At 43.1% G+C, this 25,116-nt stretch overlaps 1 protein-coding gene across 1 annotated transcript; it reads left to right on the top strand.

The window, feature by feature from the left end:
- Positions 1-674: 674 nt before the first annotated feature.
- On the top strand, positions 675-24,727 carry GRTP1 (growth hormone regulated TBC protein 1). The gene is made up of 8 exons (XM_053384377.1): positions 675-1,367; positions 5,321-5,472; positions 9,542-9,700; positions 14,116-14,240; positions 16,731-16,827; positions 23,400-23,572; positions 23,684-23,869; positions 24,577-24,727. Exons 1-8 carry the CDS (start codon positions 1,309-1,311, stop codon positions 24,664-24,666), a joined length of 1,041 nt encoding a protein of 346 aa, XP_053240352.1. The 5' UTR covers positions 675-1,308; the 3' UTR covers positions 24,667-24,727.
- The last annotated feature ends 389 nt before the right edge of the window (positions 24,728-25,116 follow it).

Below are 25,116 nucleotides of genomic sequence, written 5' to 3' on the forward strand. Positions count from 1 at the left end.
CTGAGATCTACGGTTATAGTGTGAAATACAAATTTAATAACTAAATAAAATAAAATCACACCAACAGAGTCCCCAACAAGGAATCTGGCATGTAGGAACAGACCAACACAGGTTTCCATCCAATTCCTACACAAAAGTAAATGCCTCAAACCACGCCCCCCTTCATTTCAATGGGGCTTACTTCCAGGGGCGTAGATGTTGACGGGTTTGTTGTTTATAGTGTCCCTAGGGTGTGTGTTGCTTTAAGAGCACAGGTCCTTGCCCCTAGGAGCTTACAGTCTAAAACAAACAGCTGGGGGAAGTGAGGCAGGGGTAAACATGAAAGCAAAGGTGCAGTTGTTTGCATGCGCTCAGACTTGGTTATAAAGCTGTGTTACAGTAGGGCGTGCATGGGAATTAGGGAGCTGAGGTCACACCCTTTGCTCTGGATTTCCCAGTGGCACGTGCGTGGACCGGCTGCGCTGACCCACGAGAGGAATGCACGCTGCTGCTTCCTTTTATTCCCACTGCACCTGCTCCAAAACGGAAAACGAGTCCCGGCCGTCCGCCTTGCTGCAAACTGAAACGCTGCCCTCCCCGCTTGGGTCGCCGCCTCCTCTGCCGGCAACACGAGCAGCAAGAGGAACGTGGGGAGAGGATTCCTTCTCCTCCCCAAGGTTTTTTCTGGGGAAGTGCGCGCGCAACCCGAGGCGAAGAAGGAGCGAAGCAGCAGGTTGAGGAGGAGCCAGTCGCGCGCTCAGCCACCCGGGGAAAGGGAGCCTTCTCAGCTGCGCTCCTAAATCTCTCTACCTCAGGAGCCGTTTGCCCCGGCGCTGTCCTTAAGGAGGCGCAATTCCCAACGCGGCTGGCGGTGGGAGCCACAAATAAGCTAAACTCTCCCTCACAGGCGCGGGGGGAGAAAACAGACTGGTCCGAAAAAGCGCAGACAGAAAGGGATAAGCTCCGTGCGCCGCTCTGTTCCCTGTCCTTGAAGGGCGACGCTGTGGAACTTTGGAGACGCTTCTTTTTCCTCCCACCCCCCTCCAATGTGAACACATTTTCTACTGCAGGCTGCCCTGCTCTGGAAACCGCCCGCTCCCTTTTCCCTCCCACCTCGCCAAAGGCACTTCTTTTCGCAGACAACTTCGGAGCGTAAGAAGAAAGAGGGAGGAGGCGCGCTCTCCTTTGATAAGAGTGGTGGGACTTTGACTCGTCTCCAGCAAGGGGAGGAGGAAGAGGAGGAGGAGGAGGAGGCAGCGGCGAGGCCGCGCCGGGCCGGGCGGGGGTTCGACCATTCTGTGCTGGAGGAACCCGGCGTACTCCCTTCCCATGGACGGGGAGGAAGAGCGGCGAGCGAAGCGCGAGAACCGCGAGAGCAACGTCCACAGGTAGGTTGCGCCCTTGCAGAATAATGGAGAGCGCTCTTGGCTTGCCCTCCTGCTTTTTGTGTGTGTGCCTTTAATAGTCTATATAGTAATATTCTCTCTATATATATATCATGCCACAAACGTAAATATATATATCTGTTGTATCACAGATATATATATATATATATATATATATATATATATATATATATATCTTCCTGGGTTGGTGTTAAGTGGCCCCTCAGGTGTATCTGTGATACAACAGGAAGTTAAAAAAAACCAACAAAAACAGTAGTAGCAGCAGCAGCAGCAGCAGCAGCAGGATTTGCTTAAGAAAGGCAACCCAGAAAACTTATTTACTTTTGGGGTAAATCGATGCTGTGAGTGCCCCATTCCCTACTGAAAGCTCTTCTTGCGTGAGGTTTTCAGCTAAAGTTTGTATCGTATGAATTCCCCTTTGGTTGCTGAGTACACAGTAGGGCAGTTATTTCTGCCCTTCAGGTTTCAGTTGGCAGTGTTGGTATGGCTGTTTAATTCAGTGGATAAGTTAATTAAGCTAACTACATTGATTCCGCTCCCCCTCCCCATAATTAAACTTTCAAAACCCTGTTACCAAAGATCTTTATTTGTCACTCTCTTTCAGGTTTTCTTGTAATAAAACTAACCTTTCACTGCCAGGATTATTAGTCGTTTACAGCTGCCACAGTAAACACCTACTCCCTTTGGAAGGTTACATGGAAAGAATGAACTTTTATTTCTGCTTTCAAACCAATCCACTTGAAAATTAATTTTTTTCAGTTCTTTACACTCAGCGGCATCTTAACTTCATAAAATAGCAGATTTAGTTGTTTTTTGAAATCTCTCCCCAACACCCCCCATCACCCCCATTGTTATTGCCACATAGAACTTTAGGAAAACGCTTAATTTGTAAAATAAAAGTTAAAAGTATAATAGACTCTGTCCAAAAAGGCAGTCTAAAATACTTTAAACAAGAAGCCCTTGTTACTATAAGAAATATCAAAACAATTTGTGTATTGTAGTACTCTATAAATACAGAAGTATTATAAATAAGAGCGCAGAGGTTGGTAATCACTGGAGAATATGGAAAGGCTGAATACTGTCTAGAGGGAAGTTATGTTTATAAATTTCCTTGTAGCTGGAAAAAAGGCTCAGTGGAATTTCTACAGAGAGATAAATGAGACATCAAGGATGTGTTGACCAGCATTTCCCTGTTTATCACCTGACAGTGGCTAATGGCTATGCAAGGATGTAACATAAGAAGAGCCGCCCTGCTGGATCAGATGAAAGATCCATAATTGTTCCACATCCTGTTCTCAACAGTGGCCAACCAGAGGCTTATGGGGAGTCCACAAGCAGGGCTTGAGTGCACCAGCACACTCTCCCCACTTGTGAATCCTAGCAACTGGGATTCAGAGTAACACTGCCACTGCAGTATTCTTTGTCCTGGTGCATATTATCAGGCACAGCCGGTTTATACAATACAGTAGCAGAGGCAGATTTAGGAGAGCGCAACCAGTTAGGCGTGCAGCCTTGGGGATGCCATAGCTGCGATTTAGAATGGAGCATGAGAGGCACTGAATTTTTTAATTTGACACCCCAAGCACTGACAGTAATAAAAGCTTTTCTCCTGTACCACTTCAGATTCTATAATGATAATTTATTATTTGTATCCCGCCCATCTGGCTGGGTTTCCCCAGCCACTCTGCGGGGCTTCCAACAAAGATTAAAAATACATTAAAATGTCACACATTAAAAACTTCCCTAAACAGGGCTGCCTTCAGATGTCTTCTAAATGTCAGGTAGTTGTTTATCTCTTTGACATCTGATGGGAAGGCGTTTCACAGGGCGGGTGCCACTACCGAGAAGGCCCTCTTCCTGGTTCCCTGTAGCTTTGCTTCTCGCAGGGAGGGAACCGCCAGAAGGCCCTTGGCACTGGACCTCAGTGTTTGGGCAGAACGATGGGGTTCTAGTTGGAACCTGGCTTGTTTGAATGCCATCCTCCCAGCAGGGCTGAAAAGACCTAATGGAATGTGGAAACATGAAGTCTTAAGTTACAAGGAAACACAGTGCGATACTTTTTTTTTTTTAACGGTGCAGCATAGAAACATATTGTATTAGTAGTGCAGTCCAGGAAAGGCTTTCTCACCCACACTGCTGTATGTATAAATTGCGGTTGAGCAATTGGGCGGTATTGTGGCCATCTCTTTTGGAAGAGTACTTTTTAAGGATTACGTTATTATCCAAAGTCCCATGTATGCTTTTCTGGGAGGCTTGAGAAAGTTGTGCATTTTGCGTTTGAATGCTAAATATACAACTTGTTTGTGGTGAAGCGCTGAGCTTTCCTGAACTTTTGCAGTGATTAAATCTGCACAGTTATGCATGCTTAAGTTCAGTCGAAACCAATGGCACTTAAGCACATGTCCCTGTAGCTGAACATTTCCCTTTATAAGTACATGGTGAAACTGATATTATTTATTGGAAATGTCTTAAGCGGTGATATTTTATTCTCTCGTTTGTCTATGTTTTCAAGCAGCTAATAGCTAGAGGCTAAAGGGAGCTGAAAATGGATTGATTGACCTGCCTTATGTATGCATTTAGATAAGCAACCATGTAAATCAATATTGGTCCCATTATACAGAGCTTGATGAGGTTCAGAATTTAATGCAAAACACACAAGTGACCTGAAAAAGGCCTTGTCTACTCTCTGCAAGAGTGTGCTATCGCTTGCCTGAGTAAACCATGACTGTAAAACTGAGGTAAAACTCTGGTCACTGAAAAGATCTTTGATTTGTAACAAGTACTAATAAAAAGAAAAATAATCAGGATTAAAATTACAAAACATGCGATGATATTACTCTGTATAAATGGTCCATTAATGTCCTGGTTAGATTAAAAATAATTACCAGGTTATAATGTGCTTTATATACAGTGTAATCTTTACAACAGCCCTATAAGATAGGTTGAAAGTGTTACTTGGAAGGAAGAAATAAGTATGTAAAAGAATTCCCTGGATGCCAAGATCCACGTTTGGGGCAAGTACTCTTTGGTGAGAGAACCCCAGCAGACATAAAAATCACAAAATACGCAGCAAAGTAAAGTGTGAAATAGATCATTAAAATATGTCCTTCTAAGTTCCTTCCAAAGTCGCCCTCTTCCCTTAGCATAGAAAAAGTCCACAAACTTGGTAAATTAAATTCTTCAAAGGTTAGGTTCATGTGCTTTTCCACACAGCATTTAGAAATCATAGGCAGTACAACTTGGCTTAGTTACACTGCTGAAAGTTCCTAAATCACTGGTATAGGAACTCAGAAGAGGCTTACTAGAGCCATGTGGTCTGATCTTGGAGCAACCAGCTCAGACCTCGCATGTTGTGCTTCTGGGGTCTACTTAGGTACAGCAGTAGGCCCAATTATCTTCCTCCCAAGGGGAGTGGGAGTGACCTAGCTAAGCCTGGCAGGACCACTTACTCTATGGCATTAACCCTTTCATGCATTAATTAGACTTAAGCATGTTGGTTATATGAGGCTGGTTATCCTTCAGTGTAGAACCAACTGTAACCTTCCTCCTTAGTGTTGCTATTGCAGACTTAGCAGGGAGGATGATGGGGGCAAAACTAAATTTGCTCTTCTTGTCATTTGTTCTGGCTCCACCTACTGTTGGCCTCTTTGTCTTCTTCCCTATCAGTCCTAATTAGCATCAACCACCACCAAAGCTAATGGGTGTTAGCTGGGTGTCTACAAAAGCAGACTCGTCTTCTAAACTTCCGGAAGGTTTATTGAGCCCATTCTGGCATTTGCAGTCAATAAACATTTTTCATTCCGACATTTTAAAGTCCAGTTTTTCCTTCCTCTAAGCTGCATTTCTGGGCAAAAAAAGTTTTAATTTAGGTATGTGAAGTTTATATAACTACATAAAACTAATATGTGTGTACAATGATTTCCCTTCTGTTTCAGAGTGGATCCATATGGGTTTGAAAGGCCAGCAAACTTTGACTATACATCGTATGAAGATTTTTTTTCTAGATACCTAGTGATACTCACTAGGAGAGCAATTAAATGGTCCAAGCTTTTAAAGGGTAACCGTGGTGTACCAAAAAGCTTAAAAGGTAATATTCCAATATGACGCTGTTCCTTGTTTCCTTCTCGTGTATGAAATCTTGCTTGAATCTTTTCAATAGGACTTTTTCAATAGGGGGAGGTGGACATTATCTTCACATTTATTGTAGTGCCAATGTCTTATACCTACCACACTTCAGACCACACTTACTCGTGAGAGCCAGTGTGGTGTAGTGGTTAAGAGCGGTAGATTCGTAATCTGGGGAACCGGGTTCGCGTCTCCGCTCCTCCACATGCAGCTGCTGGGTGACCTTGGGCCAGTCACACTTCTCTGAAGTCTCTCAGCCCCACTCACCTCACAGAGTGTTTGTTGTGGGGGAGGAAGGAAAGGAGAATGTTAGCCGCTTTGAGACTACTCCTTCGGGTAGTGATAAAGCGGGATATCAAATCCAAACTCCTCTTCTTCTTCTACTTTAATTCTTTTAGGACAAACAGTGCGATCCTATACAAATCTACTCTGAAGTGTATTCAAGTGTAGGCTTCCTCAAACTTGGCCCTCCAGATGTTTTTGGCCTACAACTCCCATGATTCCCAGCTAGCAGGACCAGTGGTCAGGGATGATGGGAATTGTAGTCTCAAAACCTCTGGAGGGCTGAGGTTGAGGAAGCCTGTTCTAGTGAGTCCAATAGGGCTTACTCCCAGGTAAGCAGGCATACAAATTACAGCCCAAATGCGTAGAGTTTATGTGGAAACTGCAAGGAGGGTAACCCCTGTTTTTGACAGTTGATCGCTGATTAATTGCTTTCATTTCTACGTAAATTCTGTCCTTGTAAGAAATAATCTGTTGGCTACTACAGATGTTTGGTAGCAGCAGCTACTTGTTGCAAATACAGCACAGTGAGTTGCCGTGAATAGAAACACTCTTTTTCTCTCCAGCGTCTCTGTTCCCTCACCATATTTTAAAGATGGCATGTTTGGAAATGTAGGTTTTCAAATGTGTCATTATAAAAGCAAACTTAAATGCTGAAAGGAAGTATAGAAGCTTGTTCCTTTAAATGTACATTACTGAAGCTGAAGCAATAAAATTAAGTTTAATTAATTAATCATTCCGAATATCTTTTGATTCCAAAGTTCCTCCAAGATGAACAACAAGGCACTTCTTCTTAGTCTCTGGTGGTGGTGGTGGTGGTGGTGGTGGTGGTGGTGGTGGTGGTTGTTGTTGTTGTTGTTGTTGTTGTTGTTGTTGTTGTTGTTGTTGATTATTCCCCCTGTGCTGCATCTCATACTGTTCTAGAAGGTTCCCCAACACTTGGGGGCAGATTTTCAGGAAATACATAGGGCATTCAGCAGGAAGAGGATATGAAAGGGCCCCATTCCTTGCAACAGGACTCTGGTCATGAAGGTGGAATCCAAGCTAATGAGATCAAACTCAATTAGTGAGTTCAGTGAGTAGGACAAAGTTTGAGGACGAATCATGACACTGAAGCTAATTAAAATATTTTCACGTTTGCATATTCAAAGCCTTCATGGGCTGAATAGGAAAAGGGGAATTTCACAGTCAGGTATGCGTAACTTATTCCTCTGTGAAGAGAACTGGGCGAGTTCATGACTCGGTGTTTGCACAACAATTGCAGCTTACTGCTGGAATGGTAACAAGTAACTTGCAATTATACAGTTTTCCTGTACATACGAAACTGCTATAACCAGTTGGGCGAGTAAGATGCCACTGGTTATTAGTGGCTGTTTATCATAATTAGGCCCAACCACTGGCTTATTGCCAAACTGGAAAGTGATTAAGCTAATCAGAGCTGGCAAAATATTTAAATATTTTCTGCGCCTGTGTCTCTTTAGGTGCTGGCTCTACACATTTTTTCTAAATCCCAGCACAATATTCTAGGCACCCCAGGTGGCATTGCCCCAGCACTGCGCTAAATTTGTGAAGCTTGGCTTCCATTTAAACCGAAAGTTTTAAAAAAATCTCCTTAAAAGATTATTGATAAAGTTTTAATTTTGTAATCCTTAATGGGTGTAGGTAGAAGTTGGCTCAAACCCAAAATAGAACAGTTTGAGAGGTGTTTCGGTTTCTTCTGCTCTCCCCTACGTATACACACATTTTTCATTTTTTAAAAAGCACCCTGAAAAGATAGATTGTAGAGATATACAATAGTATGTCTCCTGGCTGCAGCACCAGCTTCAAAAGCAGAGACTGCTACAATTAACAATTGTTTTAACTGTTTAAAATTTGTGTGGGTTTGTTTTTGTTGTTTGTTTTTATTGAGGGAAGTCAGATGTGTCTGGGAGGAGAGGAACTGGAAAGAACACAGGGGCCTCCAGTCACAGTGGTTTCAGGTAGGGGGAAGTGGGGCAGGCCAGGTAAGAGGCACACAGCACAGGCCGCTGGTGACTATGCTGTGTGCTAGCCCTTCCTCTAACCTGGGGAATTGCTGTTGTCCCTTCAGCCAGCTCTTAGGTCTATGACTTCTGTTGCTGAATGCCAGGCTGGCTCTGAGTAAGACCTCCCTCATCCCTCTTCAATGCTCTGATTATAGATGAGGAAGCTGGTCTGGTCCGTATCACTGAAACCTGGGTAGGCGAGCAGAAGGGAGTTGGTCTCACACAGCTGTGCCCACTTGGATACTCAGGGCAGCGTCAGGGCAGACTTGAGGGCTGGGAAGTGGGAGTTGCTGTGGTTTATAGACATTCTCTCTCTCAACCTTGTGATGTTCAGATGAAGGACAGTATCTGAGAAAGGAATGCATGGCCTCCATAACTTAAATTTACTTTTCCTCATTATAGGCCTCTGCAGGGCTGGCCCAAGGCCTTCTGGCACCTGAGGCATGCCATGTATGCTTCCCCATCTCCACAGATCTGGACCCACGCCCTGGTGGGGTGGGAGGAGCATGCCGCCTGAGGCGGGTTGTGTCACTCGTGTGTCAGCCATGCTAGGGCAGGAAGCTAGCTTAGAGGCTGCAGGGCAGACCACATGGCACACCTTTTTAGCCAATGTCCAGCTCTCTGAATTTGCCACCTGAGGCAGCTACCTCACTCTACATCATGGTATGGCCGGCCCTGGACTCGTGGCTTTGCTGTCAACAACAACAACATTAAAGAATAATGTAACCTCAGGGTTGCATTCTCCTTCCACTGTCTACCAAAGTCATGAGGCTATATCCGATTGCAGCATCTGATTGAGCTGTGTTTTAAGCTGGCTTTACTTTTAAAATCAATAGCCATGATGGGAAAGGGTTAGCTGCAAATGCAAGAGACAATATGGAAACAATATTCAAATATGGTGCTTTGCTTAACTATAAATATCCACATACTGTAATATCCATACACACACAAAAATGCATGAATAGATTCTCCACCCAATCCTTTTTTTGTAGATGGGAATCATTTGGCTATTGGAATATTGGCAGCTTTTTTTTGAGCCAGATTTTTAATTTATTTTAGAACAGTAGGAAGATTTTCATATTCCTAATCGACTTAATTCAGTCAATCAAATATTTATTACGGTCATAGATCAGCACAAGTAGGGTGCGGGTACAATCATTTAGAATCTGTAAAATGTTTTGGAAAGCTAAAAAGTATTAAAACAGAAGGTATACTAATCAACTTAAAAAACGATCAACCTGGAAAACCCAGGAGTGTTTGGTTGTACTAATAGCCCAAGTTGAAACAAGTGCTCCTTCCATGGCGGGTATAAATAAAGGAAGGTAGAAAAAGATGGGAATAAATAAACAAATCACCTCCTTTTTGCCCTCCTCCATGATACACACAAACTCCCTCTCTCTCTCAGGATTTTTGTGGTCATCTGAAAAAGGCACTTGACTGCTTTTTGTGTTTTCCTCTTGTCACTGAAGTTACCTACCTTTCTTACTAAGGTCACACAAATGTTGGTTCTGCACTTTCAAGCTCTTGTTTGTGGAATGATCAGCAATTGCTGGTTAATAATAATAATAATTTCATTTGTACCCTGCCCATCAGTGACTGGGTTGTCCTTGCCACACTAATTACCTTGATGTCCTTTTACTTCCCTTGGAGGTTTTTTTTTTTTGTATTTTAAGTATCCAAAAAATAATGCTTGAAATATCAACCGGTGTGCTTTTTCTTTTGCAGTAAAACGCTATATCAGGAAAGGCATTCCGAATGAGCACCGTGCACTGGTTTGGATGGTGGTGAGTGGTGCTCAGTCCCACATGGAACAAAACCCTGGATACTACCAGAAATTACTTGAGGGAGACAAAAATGACAAACTCGTGGACACGATTAAGACAGGTTAGCATCTAAACATATGTGGTTGTTCAATCTAGTCTGCTGTTTACCAAGGAGCCTGTAGCCAAGTATTCCGTGGATAGAGAGACAAGTGTGGGAATTTGTTTGTTTGTATATTGTATTTCATCTGAAGACCACAGGGTGGTTCACAACATAAATATACAAAATCAGGACACAAAATACGTAATCAAACAAACAAACAAACAAACAAACCAGTAACACCCCTCCCACAAATGCATTTAAAATGCCATAGAATGTTAATCAGTCAAAGGCTTGGCTTATAGAGAAACGTTTTTGCCTGGTGCCTTTGTGGACTTGTGCCTTGGTTTTGGAGACAAATGAAAACCTGACCCTTCGCAGAAGCAATGGTGTTTGTGTTCAGTGTGGGACATTCTCTTGGCAATTCCTATGCATATACAGTGGTACCTCGGGTTACATACACTTCAGGTTACAGATGCTTCAGGTTACAGACTCCGCTAACCCAGAAATATTGCCTTGGGTTAAGAACTTGGCTTCAGGATGAGAACAGAAATCATGCAGCAGTGGCACAGCAGCAGCAGGAGGCCCCATTAGCTAAAGCGGTGCTTCAGGTTAAGAACAATTTCAGGTTAAGAACGGACCTCCAGAACGAATTAAGTTAACCCAAGGTACCAATATATGTGTGTGTGTGTATCTATATATCTATATCTATATATCTATATCTATATCTATCTATATCTATATCTATATCTATATCTATCATCTATCTATCTTTTCCTGCTCAAATGGATTATTTGGCTTGATAGTCTGCCAGACTGGTACCAGCAGTATCTCCATAGGTCTCAAGTGAGGTTGTGTATACACTGACCCATCCATAGTAATTATTATTATTATTATTATTATTATTATTATTATTATTATTTATTTGTACCCCACCCATCTGGCTGGGTTTCCCCAGCCACTCTGGGCGGCTTCCATAGAAACCCAAAATACACTAAAATATCACACATTAAAAACTTCCCTGAACAGGGCTGCCTTAAGATTTCTTCTGAATGTCAGGTAGTTATTTATCGCTTTGACATCTGATGGGAGGGCGTTCCACAGGGCGGGCGCCACTACCGAGAAGGCCCTCTGCCTGGTTCCTTGTAGCTTTGCTTCTCGCAATGAGGGAACCGCCAGAAGGTCCTCAGCACTGGACCTCAGTGTCCGGGCAGAACGATGCGGGTAGAGGCGCTCCTTCAGGTATACTGGGTCGAGGCCATTTAGGGCTTTAAAGGTCAACACCAGCACTTTGAATTGTGCTCGGAAACGTACTGGGAGCCAATGTAGGTCTTTCAAGGCCGGTGTTATGTGGTCTCAGCGGCCGCCCCCAGTCACCAGTCTAGCTGCCACATTCTGGATTAGTTGTAGTTTCCGAGTCACCTTCAAAGGTAGCCCACGTAGAGCGCATTGCAGTAGTCCAAGTGGGAGATAACTAGAGCATGCACCACTCTGGCGAGACAGTCCGCGGGCAGGTAGGGTCTTAGCCTGCGTACCAGGTGGAGTTGGTAGACAGCTGCCCTGGATACAGAATTGACCTGCGCCTCCATGGACAGCTGTGAGTCCAAAATGACTCCCAGGCTGCGCACCTGGTCCTTCAGGGGCACAGTTACCCTATTCAGGACCAGGGAGTCCTCCACACCAGCCCGCCCCCTGTCCCCCAAAAACAGTACTTCTGTCTTGTCAGGATTCAACTTCAATCCATTAGCCGCCATCCATCCTCCAACTGCCTCCAGGCACTCACACAGGACCTTCACCGCCTTCACTGGTTCTGACTTGAAAGAGAGGTAGAGCTGGGTATCATCTGCATACTGATGGACACCCAGTCCAAACCCCCTGATGATCTCTCCCAGCGGCTTCATATAGATGTTAAAAAGCATGGGGGAGAGGACGGAACCCTGAGGCACCCCACAAGTGAGGGCCCAGGGGTCTGAACACTCATCCCCCACCACCACTTTCTGAACACGGCCCAGGAGGAAGGAGCGGAACCACCGTATAACAGTGCCCCCAGCTCCCAGCCCCTCTAGACGGTCCAGAAGGATGTTATGGTCGATTGTTTCAAAGGCCGCTGAGAGATCCAGCAGAACTAGGAAACAACTCTCAGCTTTGTCCCTAGCTTGCCGGAGATCATCAACCAGCACGACCAAGGCAGTTTCAGTCCCATGATGAGGCCTGAATCCCGTTTCGAAGGGATCCAAATGGTCCGCATCCTGCAGGCGTGCCTGGAGTTGTTCAGCAACCACGCGCTCAATCACCTTGCCCAAGAATGGAAGATTTGAGACTGGGCGATAGTTGGCCATACTGGCCGGGTCTAAAGATGGTTTTTTAAGAAGCGGTTTAACGACCGCCTCTTTCAGCGGATCTGGGAATGTTCCCTCACAGAGGGAAGCATTCACCACCCCGCAGAGCCCATCGCCCAGCCCTTCCCGGCTTGCTTTTATTAGCCAGGATGGGCAAGGATCAAGGAGACAGGTGATTGGTTTCACGCGTCCAAGCAGCCTGTCCACATCCTCGGGGGTAACAGATTGAAATTGATTCCATGCAACTTGACCAGACAGAGCTCTAGCACTCTCCTGCCCCAGCCCTGCTCCCACGGTGGTGTCTAGCTCCTTCCGAATATGAGTGATTTTATCTGCAAAAAACTTTGCAAAATCGTTGCAGGAGATCTTGGGGTCTTTACAAAGCCCCGGTGGAAAAGGTGGTTCCGTTAAATTGCGAACCACCCGAAAGAGTCTCCTGCTACTATTTTCTGCAGATGCAATAGAGGCGGTGAAGAAAGTCTTCTTCGTCGTCGCTATCGCCACTTGGTAGGCTCAACGTTGAGCTCTAACCTGTGTCCGGTCAGATTTGGAGTGAGTTTTCTGCCACCGATGCTCTAGCCGTCTCAACGATTGTTTCATCGCCCTCAGCTCCGAAGAAAACCACGGGGCTGTCCGGGCTCCATTCAATCGGAGAGGGCGCTTCGGAGCCAGACAGTCGATAGTCCTGGTTAACTCCACATTCCAGCGGGCCACCAGGGAATCAGCTGAAAGGCCATCAACATGGGATAAAGCACCCCCTACCACTCTCTGGAAACCATTTGGATCCATTAAGTGGCAGGGGCGGACCATCCGAATTGGTCCCACTTCCCTGCAGATGGGAAGGGTCGCAGAGAAGTCCAGTTGCACCATAGCACAGAAATGTAGTTTTTCTCAGTCCAGAATCATTCATGGTTATCCTCAACATGCTGCTTTCAAGTTTAGATTGTTGCTAGATCCTGTCGTTCACAAGGGTTACTGGCTATGCATTTTAAAACTCTCCCCTTTATCAGCCATGCCTTTCCCTCCCTGCACATGCCACAGGTGAATGAAGAAGGAAGCGGTGATTCTCACCCCCAACATCATTGGGCCTGGTATGGGTACCTCCCTGTTCCCATTGCTGGAACTGTTCGCATTGGTTTTCACACGGGGGGTTACAGAGAACTGATTTGCAATGAACTTTTATTTTTGGAGTGAAACCAATTTCACAAGCAATGCTTTTCAGGGGCAATAAATAAATAAATAAATGCATTAGATCTAGATTATGTTTGGATTATATTGGGGGGGGGAAATACTCTTTCTCTGTTGATTCTAGAATAAAATGTCCGTTTCTGCAAGTATAACAAGCCTCTCAAGGCAGTGTACAGAAACCCTTTAAAAGCAATACAGTACAAACATTAAGATGACTGCAGCGATACCACCACATAGTTAATGTTCTAGGCAAGCAACTATGGTGATTATTCAAGGTCATTGGAATCTTGTAAAGGATAATCCCTGGAATGCAAAGAAACAATAAAAGACTTCTCTGCAGTCCTGAGGGAGATGGGATAATGTTAAATCCATGGACAGTCGACAGACGAAATAGACACACAGTTGTGGCACCTTTAAAGACACAACAAATTTATTATGGCATGAGTTGTTGTGAATTACAGTCTATTTCAGAGTTGTTTAGAGTCAACCTTCCCTGTTTATAGACATATAGCATTTTGCCTGCATTGCTGAAGAATAAAAGGTTTCTTAAAGCCTGTAATGCTGATCTTCTTCCTGTACAGAAAACCATGTTCAATGTGCAGATGTTTAAAAACAACAACCTGATATTGAGGACAGGGCTAAAATCATGACCCTGTTCTGCTTGTTCAGATCTGTATTTGAGCATCCCCTACACACACAAGTCATACATCCATAAGGCTGTTTCGATCCTTTCAATAGGACAGCTGAACCGTATTGTTGATCAGTCAGGGAATCCCAGATAGATAACATGCTGTCAACTATTGAGTTCATGGGTGAGAAGGCAACTTCAGGTCCCAAGACTTTGGTCCATGAATCATATTGCTTTATAGATACATTTTAAAATTTTTGCTGTTTCCTTTTTTTACATTTTAGACATGAATAGGACATTTCCGGATAATGTAAGGTTCCGCAAAACTGCTGATCCCTGCTTACAGAAGACACTCTACAACGTATTAGTGGCATATGGGCACCATAATCAGTCTGTGGGATACTGCCAGGTATGTAACATTCGGAATGCAATCGTGAGCTTCTTTTAAAGCGAAGCATTTACAACTTGGGTGGCCTTGATGGCAATGCAAGATTTGAGAAATGTAGATTTCATGCACTTAACCTTCCCACCCTTCTATTTCAGTCCTTAGTCAATATCTTAAATTTGCCATAGTTTAGTACTTTCCAGTTTGCTCCTTTATTTGGAACTTCCCAGCCCTATCCAAAACAGCCTCTTGTGACTGGTGCTCAGAGACCCTCGCACCACCTCACATGCGAACAATACCTATCGAACTTACACCATCATTGCATATCAAACTGCCGTAGGTATAAAGTGAGCTGCTACTGTTCTCTAAAATGCACTGTAAACCTCAACACTGGTTGGGAGACCTTTTAAAAGCAAAAATTAGACGTTTCTTTAAAAGAAGGCAAAGCCTTTTCAGCAAGGTAAAAGATTGCGTGCTGAAAAAAGCGCGCCGGGGGTGGGGGCAGATTGCTTTGAGTCCTTTCAAACACCCACCAAGTGTGGGACAATGCTTGCGAACCTGGGGCACTCGAGTTTGTGTTTCAACAAGACCTTCCTAATGCTTGTAATGTTAATGTGCCTGACAGTTAACTCCCTGAGAAACATCACTGTGAACTCTGAAGTTAGTGTTGCCTTGCTATTGTATGCTGCAGTACTATGCTTCAGTGCATGAGCTTTTATGCTGGCATGTACAATTTAGTTTGCTCCATGAATGTCTGTTGAGGGGCACTCTTTTGTTGCAGTGCCAAATAACCCTCTGTCACCATGGTTGCTATTGTTGAGCAAGCTGGCAGTCTGAGGGCTGAAAACGTACCCTCACAATTGGAGGGCAAATACCCCCATAAAGTAGAATAGAGGGTTTTGTTGTTGCTGTTTACAACATCTGTTAGCTTTTTTACATTTCGGGGGAAATTGGAAACAAAACGTTTTTGAACCATGCCCATTAGGCACAAACAGATGGTTATGAATTCTTGGAATTAAAAAGCAAAACAACTGGACCTATTTTGGATTAACTGAGCTACTAGTTGTGGGACAACTCTTCATTTATCCAGGAGTCCCGTCCCCCCCATCTTCCTTCTTGAAACCAGATGCATTGTTTATGAAATAAAAATGAGAGTGCCTCATTCTTTTCCATGGAAGAAGATGGTAAAGAAGAGTGATTGGTGAAAGGTTCAGGGAGGTTTCAAAAGAAAGAGATGAAACAGGAGATGCATTCAAAGGCCGGATCTGACAGACTGCAATTGATACTAGTGTCCATGAATGTTTTAAAACGATCTTACAACTTGTACACTTCAGACTTGGGGACTAGCAATTGCTGTGAGTGTGACTAGGATGACTGCAAAGGAAATTCATGGCGGGTTGTGTGTGTGTGTTGCAGAAATAGAAATAACAGCACAACCCTATCCATGTCTACTCAGAAGTAAGTCTTATTGAATCCATTGGTGGCTAACTCCCAAGTAAATAGGGTTAGGGTTGCCGTCAAATGTGAGTTAATATTATGATAAACTTGACACAGTCCTACTCTTCACCACCACACAGGCAGCATTGAAAATGCATTTCTTGCACAGAGACTGTCTTTTGTCTGCTCGCTCTTCTCCATGCCAGTTAGCCACATCATAAATCATTGAGTTAATTGCCATTTCGCTACTTAACCCAAAAACCTACAATGCTTGTGATGATGCACTCAGCTGGTTCTGGTCTATGGCTGACTGCCTGGGGACCACATGCATCCTGCCTTTGGTTCTGTGATGAAAGAAAGGTAGGGCATAAATGTAAGGAAACAAAAATAAAACAACATTACATCTTATGATGCAAAAACCAAACAATGCAGTTGTATTTCCTGTGTTGCTTTTGTGTGTTATACTTCAAATAGCCAAGCTGTGAACAGGCTGTAATTCTGGAGTCAGCTGTAGAATTCCTAACTGGTATTTTAAAAAAACCACACCTAATTACTCTGGGAAAGGTTTGAGTATTATCATTGGCTCAAAGTAAAGGAGTGTGCTTGGGGTGAGCACTCAATGAAAAACACAACTGGGAGCCATTTTGGCATATTAGCGGTATATAAATTAATAAATAACAATAAATGAAAATGGGGCTTATTCACATGCCTGAATACTTCTTTTGTTTTATGCATTCATTTGTGGTCATTCAAACAGTTTTCATCCTTCATTATTCTAGGCAGTAGAATTCTAGACTTCGCACAACTATAAATGGAGACTTAAATCTGTGTGATTTTAAAGTCAAAGTGGCCCAGACATTATTTTCCTTTTAATGTAGCCTCGGAAATTGAAGTGTTTTACTCTTGCATCTGCAGCAAGAAATTGCTCACAACACTTTTAAAACTGACTCTTGATAAGTGTGAATTACCATTAGGTCCTCCCTCTGCCGCTTGCATTTATTATCTTGGCTCCTTTTAAGATTACTTTTGTCAACATTGTATCAAGCTAGTTAGATAAATTGTTCCTTTGTGTTTTAGGGCATGAATTTCATAGCAGGCTACCTGATTCTTATCACAAGGAATGAAGAGGAATCCTTTTGGTTATTAGACGCTCTCATTGGTCGAATATTGCCTGGTAGGTCAAACTCCCACCATTTCTATCTTTGTGTCACAGATCATTTCCTGTGTTTGAGCTAAGTAAGAGTGACTATCAAATGGGTAGTCTAATCATATAATATCGTAACTCCAGAGAATTGCCCAATTACTACATTAAAAGCAGTTCTCTGTAGGAAATAGCAATCACATCCCTCTATTCATTCTATTTACACTTCCCTTTTGTATGCGTAGCAAAATACATATTGATATATTCTTCTCTTTTTACTGAGAGCACATAGCCTAGTCTTTTTTGGCATTTGGGTTATTTCCTTCCATAAGAGGCCCTACGTCCTATCACAACATAATCCTATACTGTATATATACACAGAGAGAGAGTGTGTGAGTGAGTGTGATAGTGATATATATTGAAAAGTTGCACAGAGCTAAAACAGACCATAGAATTTGTGATATTTCCATGCAAAAATGCCCCCCAAATAGTTGTGGTGGGTGGCGAGGGGTGGGGCCATGGCCCCCATGGGTGCGTTCCATGGACCCCAAGGGGTCCCGGGGCCCCTAATTGGGAATCACTGCTCTATACCAAAAAGCATGTACCACAGAGAAAACCTGGAAGATGTTTCTCACCTAGCCTTTTCTGACATGCTGTCTGTCTGTGAATGAGGAGTGTCTTCTTCATGGTACATCATTCCATCATGTGAGCTCCCACCTGCAATATAAAGTGCTGCAGTCTGGACATAGACATAGTTGGTGTTTTGCTATACTTCTCATCCTTTACAAAAGGCAGGCAGGCAGCAAGGAAAGGAAAAACCTACATAAAAAGAATCTGCGAAATTGAACCAGAGCACTTCTGCAGGCCTCTGTTCATTTGCATGTTAATTAAAATAGTTAAGGTGTAGTACAATAGGAACTTCTAAAGCATGCTTCTTAAAAAGGAAATGGAAACTTTAGTAGTTAATTCATCTTCCATCGACTGGAACTGGAACTGCTAGATTTTTTTTAAGAGCATGTCTTTAGAAGGAAGGCCTTGGGTACAAAACCTGTGACATCTTGAAAGTCTTGTTTGCTTTTGAATTATTTTTGCTACATCCCTTGTTTTTGTTTTCTGAAAATAGTCTTTTAACCATTATCCCAAAGATAATGACACCAGATAGCGTTCTCTCTTCCCCCTTTCTGCTCTACCCAACAAGAAGCAATTCACAGTGAAAATGTGTAACTACAACCTAGCAGAGAGTTAAAAGTTGCTGGATCTGAATGTGCCTTCCTGTTTTAAGTATTTTTTTTTATTCTTTCCTTTTTTCTTTTTCAAGCGTGGTGCAGATCTATTTGCACCATCCTTGAAATTTGATCAGTTCCTCAGTAGTGGACAGGACAATTGAGGTGCTTTTGGTGTTTTGAGAGTTCTGAGAAGATGCCTTTAAAGATGCCTTTAAACAAATGCTCCTAAAAGTGTGAAAGCAAGCATAGCCTTGATTCTTTCTCCTTTAAAAAATGTTTGAATAAATGCACATCTTTCATAAGTTGGGTGGGCTGCCAAGTATTGGGGAATACCCCCCCCCCCATGTCATCAAGTGCAGCACTTACTCTCTTCTTCACAGGAGTGAATAATCACTACACACTGACGTTGTAGAAAATGAAGAGGTGTGTTTGGGGGATGTTGTTGGAGGGCTAGAATCTTCCAGATATAGACTGCAACTTGCCAGTTTTCATTTTGACTTCTTTGTTAAGTATTTGGGCTATCTTTTCCCAGTTAAACATCCAAAGTTTTTCTAAAACTTTCTTGCAAAAAATGGGTACAGAAACCTTGTGTTGAAGTCTAAATGGGCATGCATATGCCGTGTTTCAAAAGATGATTCTTCAGCTTCTTTGCATTGTTGATCTGAAGATGGAGATTTAAAAGTAGAAAAGGTCTGCACCATGCTCTATTTCTGGATATTCTTTTTAATCCATTTGTGGCAGAGAACAAGTCCACAATAGCCGTTATAATCTTTATTCCTTATTCCCTGCAAATCTCATTACTGGTCCATAGAAGAGTTTGGAAGAAGAGTTTGGATTTGATATCTCGCTTTATCACTACCCTAAGGGGTCTCAAAGCGGCTAACAATCTCCTTTCCCTTCCTCCCCCACAACAAACACTCTGCGACGTGAGTGGGGCTGAGAGACTTCAGAGAAGTGTGACTAGCCCAAGGTCACCCAGCAGCTGCATGTGGAGGAGTGGGGACGCGAACCCGGTTCACCAGATTACGAGTCCACCGCTCTTAACCACTACACCACACTGGCTCTCTCATAGGACAAGAAAGCAGCTGCAACTGCATTGATGCTTTATTAAAGATTGTAATATCAAGACTCAAGCAAATCTGGCAAGCAGAATTCTGTTGAACTGTGAGCCCTAAAAGCCACTGTGTGTGTGAAAATACCGAGTCCCAGTGATGAGGGGAATGCATGCCCAAACCTGAGCATCATCATAACCCTATAGGGATCTCGCGTGCCTTATCTTAGGAGTTTTTCCTCCATCAGTACTGCAGCAGATGCAGTTTTCAGCTGTTGTCTGAATCAGAGGTATATATTGTGAGTTAAGAGGAAGCAGTATAAAGCATACCTCTGTCCAGCACATTGGGAAAAACAGCACTCTCTCTCTCTCTCTTTCCAACTTGGATAGGAAACATACTCTCTTAGAGCACTTTTACCTATTTTTTTTAAAGGAAGCAAACACATATCAAGCTTCAACTGTTTTGTAATGCCAGTGCAAACCTACAATGACCAGCACTCACATTTTAATTTCTTATGCCTCTGTCTCACAAGGATATATTTGGACTATATCATAAATTGCATGAGAGAGAGGCTCAAAAGCTATTGAACTCTTCCAGGTGAAAACATTGGTTTTCACCTGGTAATTGCAAGTTAATGCAGTTAATACAATTGGTTAAGTAACACGTCAACATCACACTGCAACAAACTGATACACAAATACTAAAACCATTTCAGTAAAATGCAGGTTTGGTACTTAAGTGAGCTAGCTTTCCTTTGTCTCTATTGCAGCTGTGTATTTTGTGTTGTTGTTTTTTGTAGTGTCTAATACAACTCACTTGGTCTATGACAAAACCTGCTACCTCAAGTCTTCCAGCTATTTCATGACTTCAAAGGCTGGTTGCTCCAAGAACTGGACATTCTAAATCTGTTCACAAATGAAGGAGCTTGAATGTCACAGGGCTGGTTTTGATGCTTCAGATTTTAACTGATCATATTTGATTATATTAGGTGATATTTCAATTGCGGAAATGGCAAGCAAAATAATGATGAGATAAAAGAGAAAGATGCAGGTAATACAGGACATTGGATAATTATCAGTTAGACATGTTCATAGTCGACTGATGAACTGGATAAATCAAGTTAACCTAGGATGATTAGAATTGTTAAAAACAGGACACAGTTAATTTTAAGTTTTTTATCTCCGCCATGAATCAGTCTCTCTCCTCCCCCGATCACTGAGCTGCAGTAGGTGACAGCATATGCTAGGTTTCCTCAAACTAGGCCTTCCAGATGTTTTTGGCCTACATCTCCCATGATCCCTGGCTAGCAGGGCCAGTGGTCAGGGATGATGGGAATTGTAATCTCAAAACATCTGTAGGGCAGAGGTTGAGGAAGCCTGGCATATGCCATGAAAATAATTCCCTTTGAGTTTTTACCTAGTCCACACACACAGTATGGTTTGTTGCTTAGCAGACGTTAATGTCTCTGTAGCTTAAGCCACTCCATAGAATTGGATGTGCTATAATAGTCTTTTAGTGGACCACCTATACCATTTCTGAGCCTGCCTCAACTGGTAAAGATCTCCATCATAGGCAGTGTTCAGAACTCCCATTGTTCTAGGTGCATTTTGTGACAGGGAATTTAATTAGCGTGGGCAGTTTCTGAGCTCTGGGCGCAGTACTGCGTCTTAAGATTTCGGATTAAAACTGCAGAGTGTAAGAAAGGAGGACCTTTTTCTGCCTCCTCACTTCCAGCTACTCTCTGAAGACTGGGGAAGAGACCCTCTTAAGAATATTAGGGTGGTGGGCAGGGGAAGGACCAGACTATGTGAAAAATGAACGTAATGTTTTAGCAGCAGTTCATTCATTTTCAGCTTTGTATTCTTGTTATAAAAAAGCACACCTAGACATATTGTTGTTGCATCCATAACCAAGGTTTAAGGTGCCATTTAGCTCCTAGCTTTCATATCTGTTTCTAACATTGATCATAGGCTTGACTCATAGGTTTTGATTCTTTAAATAGGTAGCTACTGGGTGTAAGGCTCTCTTAATAGTGGCGCCTTCACTATGGAAATCTCTCCCCTTATCTTTGTTGGTGCCCTACTTGATCATCTTCCAACACTCAGTAAAAGCAATTCTTCATTTCTGGGCTTTTCCTTGGTACCCTAGGAGCCAACTCCTAGACGCCAAGGGCCCTTCAACTGCCCCCAGTAAAATATATTGGGGGTCAGGCATCCCTAAAATTGATGGGCATTGCCATTCAAATGGTGTGCATGCACTGTGTCTTGTGATCAATTCTGCAGGGTGAGGCCTGCCTCCCCCTCCCCCTACTCGGTAGTATTTAAATGGCTCTTGCGAGTTCCAGTACAGCGGTACCTTGGTTTACAACCATAATCCGTTCTGGTGGTCCATTTGTAAACCAAAACAGGTTGTAACCCAAGGCACACTTTCGCCAATGGGGCTTCCAAACAAATTTGTTTGTAATCCAAAAAAATGGGTTGTAATACAAAAAAAGTTTGCAAATGCACTTCCGGGTTTGACATGTTTCTAATCCAAAACATATGCAAACCAGACTGTTTGTAAACCAAGGTAAAGGTAAAGGGACCCCTGACCATTAGGTCCAGTCGTGGCAGACTCTGGGGTTGCAGCGCTCATCTCGCTTTACTGGCCGAGGGAGCTGGCGTACAACTTCTGGGTCATGTGGCCAGCATGACTAAGCTGCTTCTGGCGAACCAGAGCAGCGCATGGAAACGCTGTTTACCTTCCCACCGAAGCGGTACCTATTTATCTACTTGCACTCTGACGTGCTTTCGAACTGTTAGGTTGGCAGGAGCAGGGACCAAGCGACGGGAGCTCACCCCGTCGCGGGGATTCGAACCACCGACCTTCTGATCGGCAAGTCCTAGGCTCTGTGGTTTAGACCACAGTGCCACCCATGTCCTTGTGTAATAGTACAAGTTCCACTGTACTATTATCTCAAGTTTTGCTGTTTTTTATTTTTGTGGTTTGGTTTTAAATATGTTTCTGTTTTGCAGAAAGGGCCCTCCCTCTTTCCATTTTGTGCCTGGATGTTAATATTCCATGTGCAATAAGGCACACTCTGCGTGGCACAGTGATGCCAGAGAGAATCCATATAACACTGGGGCACAGGCTTGGAAAACTTTTAATTTCTAGTTGACCTCTGTGCTCAGTTGGTTCTAGTCTTTTCTGATCATGAAAGCACAGTAACTCAATAATGGCACGCCTAGCCTCAGTCTAGTTTTTTAGCAGATTGGAAAGGTGCCCTGCTAGCCTTGTGGGAGCTTTACCATTCGTTTTCTGCTCTGAAGACTGAAAGCAGCAACTGTTGTTCCCTGTCCACAGATCAAGTGATTAATGTTAAACATGATGCACAGTGACTTATGCCAAGTTACAGAGCGCCCTCTGGAGGCTTCCTTAAGAAAATGTTTATTTTCTGTATTGCTTTTAAATACTGAGTTTATGTATTAAAAAAAAAGGGGGGGGGGAGGTTACTTGGTTGCCTATCTGACTTTTTTGCCACCTGCCCCCAAGCCTATTATGGTGCCAACAGCAGTTTCTGTAGTCTTGAATTACATTTAGCAACTTTATATTTTCAGGTGCCTGTGATGGACTGGGAATTAGTTTGGAGCAGTTTCTCTAGGGCTTATCAGGCAGTACCCCATCCAGAATGAGACCCAGGGACCCACAAATGTAGTTTCTGATGACTACCAGTGCTCACAAAACCAGTCTTGCAACCAGCTGCCCCTGATCACTGTGCACAAAGTAAGAACCCTCCCTTCCCCTGAGTTTTTGGAGAGTCTTGCAGAACTTAATAGGCAGAGGAGCTATTGTACTATGTGGTCCTTGTTGGTGACAAATCATACTAAGGCAGGCGCTAATTTATGGAGCCGTACTGAGACCTTTTCTTGTTGAAATAACTCTGACAATTGCATGTGGCCTTCAAACGTTTTGTGGACCCACATGTTATAGGTAGGGCCTGAGATGCTTTGAAGGATAAATCCCAAAAGGTACCACATATAGTCACACACAGCTGTTTATCTGTCAACTGTGCATTTGTGTATCTAGAGTTGGGTCTGCTCAAGTCATGCAACACAGGGCACTTTGACAGCCTCTTCTAGTTATAGCGCAATCTGAGCCCTCTTAACAGCTGTCACAATATGTGGAGTTGAGCCCTTTACTCTTGAAGTGGAAAGACACGCTGCAATTTTACCTGTTGAAAAATGAGCTCTTTCCCTTCCCCATATACTGTTTTTCTTTTCAATGAATGATAGCAATTGATCATTTTGGTGATTAGCTTTTGTTTCCCCCCTTTCCCCCCCTCTTAAAGATTATTATAGTCCAGAAATGATGGGTCTGAAAACAGACCAAGAAGTTCTTGGAGAGCTTGTGAAAATGAAAGTTCCTGCCGTTGCAGAATTAATGGAGAAACATGGCATCATGTGGACTTTGCTGGTATCGCGTTGGTTTATATGTTTGTTCATTGACATTCTTCCAGTAGAGGCAAGTGAGAACTTGATGGTATTTTTAGCTGTGTGGGTTTTGTTTTTGTTGATGACATAGGCTATATGCATGCTTTAGTGATGCCTTTAAACAAAATCCTCTCTCCTACAGACTGTACTTCGAATTTGGGACTGCTTGTTCTACGAGGGATCAAAAATAATATTTCGTGTGGCCTTAACACTAATCAAGCACCACCAAGCTTTCATTTTGGAAGCCACCAACTTCCCAGATATCTGTGATAGATTTAAAGAGATCACCAAAGGACCATTTGTAACTGAGTGTCACACTTTCATGCAGGTAAGCGTCCCATGTCGTAGAGAATTATAAACTGGCTAGAAACGCTGAGCATTGGCAGCCTTCAGTTTTATTTGCTGTTGCTTTTCTGCACACAGTCGTACCTTGAAATGTCGAACAGCCTAGTTCTCTAATGTTTTGGCTCCCGATCGAAACCAGAGTGTGTGGCTTCCTGCAGCCAATCAGAAGCCACACTTTGGTTTTCAAACATTTTGGAAGTCGAATAGACTTCCAAGGTACAACTGTATTGCTTCAATGTGCTTTTTCATGGTGCTCTTGAACTTGGGTTGGTTGGATATAGCTAGCAGTGGGTGGAGCACTATGGGAACACACCACTAGAGAGAGGAATTTGAGGCAATTTTTTGCTGATGCTCTCTAATCTCCTGTAAAGCTGCTGTCAGATCAAGGGATCCTGTGGAGCAGCATGGGAGGCAGCACCAGAGACGCCATCTTTGCTCTGGTGGGAATTTTCACTGGATCTCCTTCCCTTCTGCTCACAGAAGAGCAAGTCTGAAGTGACCATCCTGGGACACAAGCCTGGGCAGTGTGTATGGTGGTGGTCCTGGGCTCCCCAGCCTTACTGATGTTGTCCAAGGGAAAGATCCATTATAGTGATGGGAATACTCAAGGATGTAAAAAGAAGAAACCACTTGTAAAAAGAATGACAGTGTCCTGACTTACACTAACAACTTCTAAATTCTTAATTCTAGAAAATTTTTACAGAGCCTGGAAGTCTGAGGATGGCTACAATAGAGAAACTACGAGAAACCTGTAGAGCAAATCTGATTGCTCAGACATAAATGGACAATATTTAAAATAGACAGAATGCTGCAAAAAACTGGGCACATTTCTTCACTTAATTCCACTAGTGTTGATTGACATGACCAATTCTCTCCAGCCTTTCAAGTAAGTGTTGAACTGGGTAATTTGATTTTTTTATTTTTTGTAAAAACAAAACTTTAAGTTATGTGAGAATAAAATGTGGTCACTGTGGCAGTAACTTTTTTGTTTGTTTGGAACAAATGCACTGCATACCTTCAGAAGATTTTGTAATATTTAAATACATAGATTTATAAGTATCAGTATAAAAATGCAAAATAAATTCTATTTTGAAATCCCCTTTTCTTGAATTTGCATAGTAAAATGGGCCTAAGACCTCTAGCGGAAGTATTTAAGATGAATCTTCAGCAGCTGGAAATATTCAGTATGCTTCTGACCTTAAAGAAATCCAATTTGTTCTATGTATTGAT

Source organism: Podarcis raffonei, chromosome 4 (assembly GCF_027172205.1).
Source record: "Podarcis raffonei isolate rPodRaf1 chromosome 4, rPodRaf1.pri, whole genome shotgun sequence".
Taxonomy (NCBI): Eukaryota; Metazoa; Chordata; class Lepidosauria; order Squamata; family Lacertidae; genus Podarcis; species Podarcis raffonei.

What these genes read in the sequence shown, in the direction of transcription:
- GRTP1 (XM_053384377.1), top strand. Translation starts at nt 1,309, where the DNA reads ATGGACGGGGAGGAAGAGCGGCGAGCGAAGCGCGAGAACCGCGAGAGC. An exon ending in CATTGGTCGAATATTGCCTG is followed by an intron (nt 16,828 to 23,399) that starts GTAGGTCAAACT and finishes CCCCTCTTAAAG; the next exon opens with ATTATTATAGTCCAGAAATG. An exon ending in AGTGTCACACTTTCATGCAG is followed by an intron (nt 23,870 to 24,576) that starts GTAAGCGTCCCA and finishes TCTTAATTCTAG; the next exon opens with AAAATTTTTACAGAGCCTGG.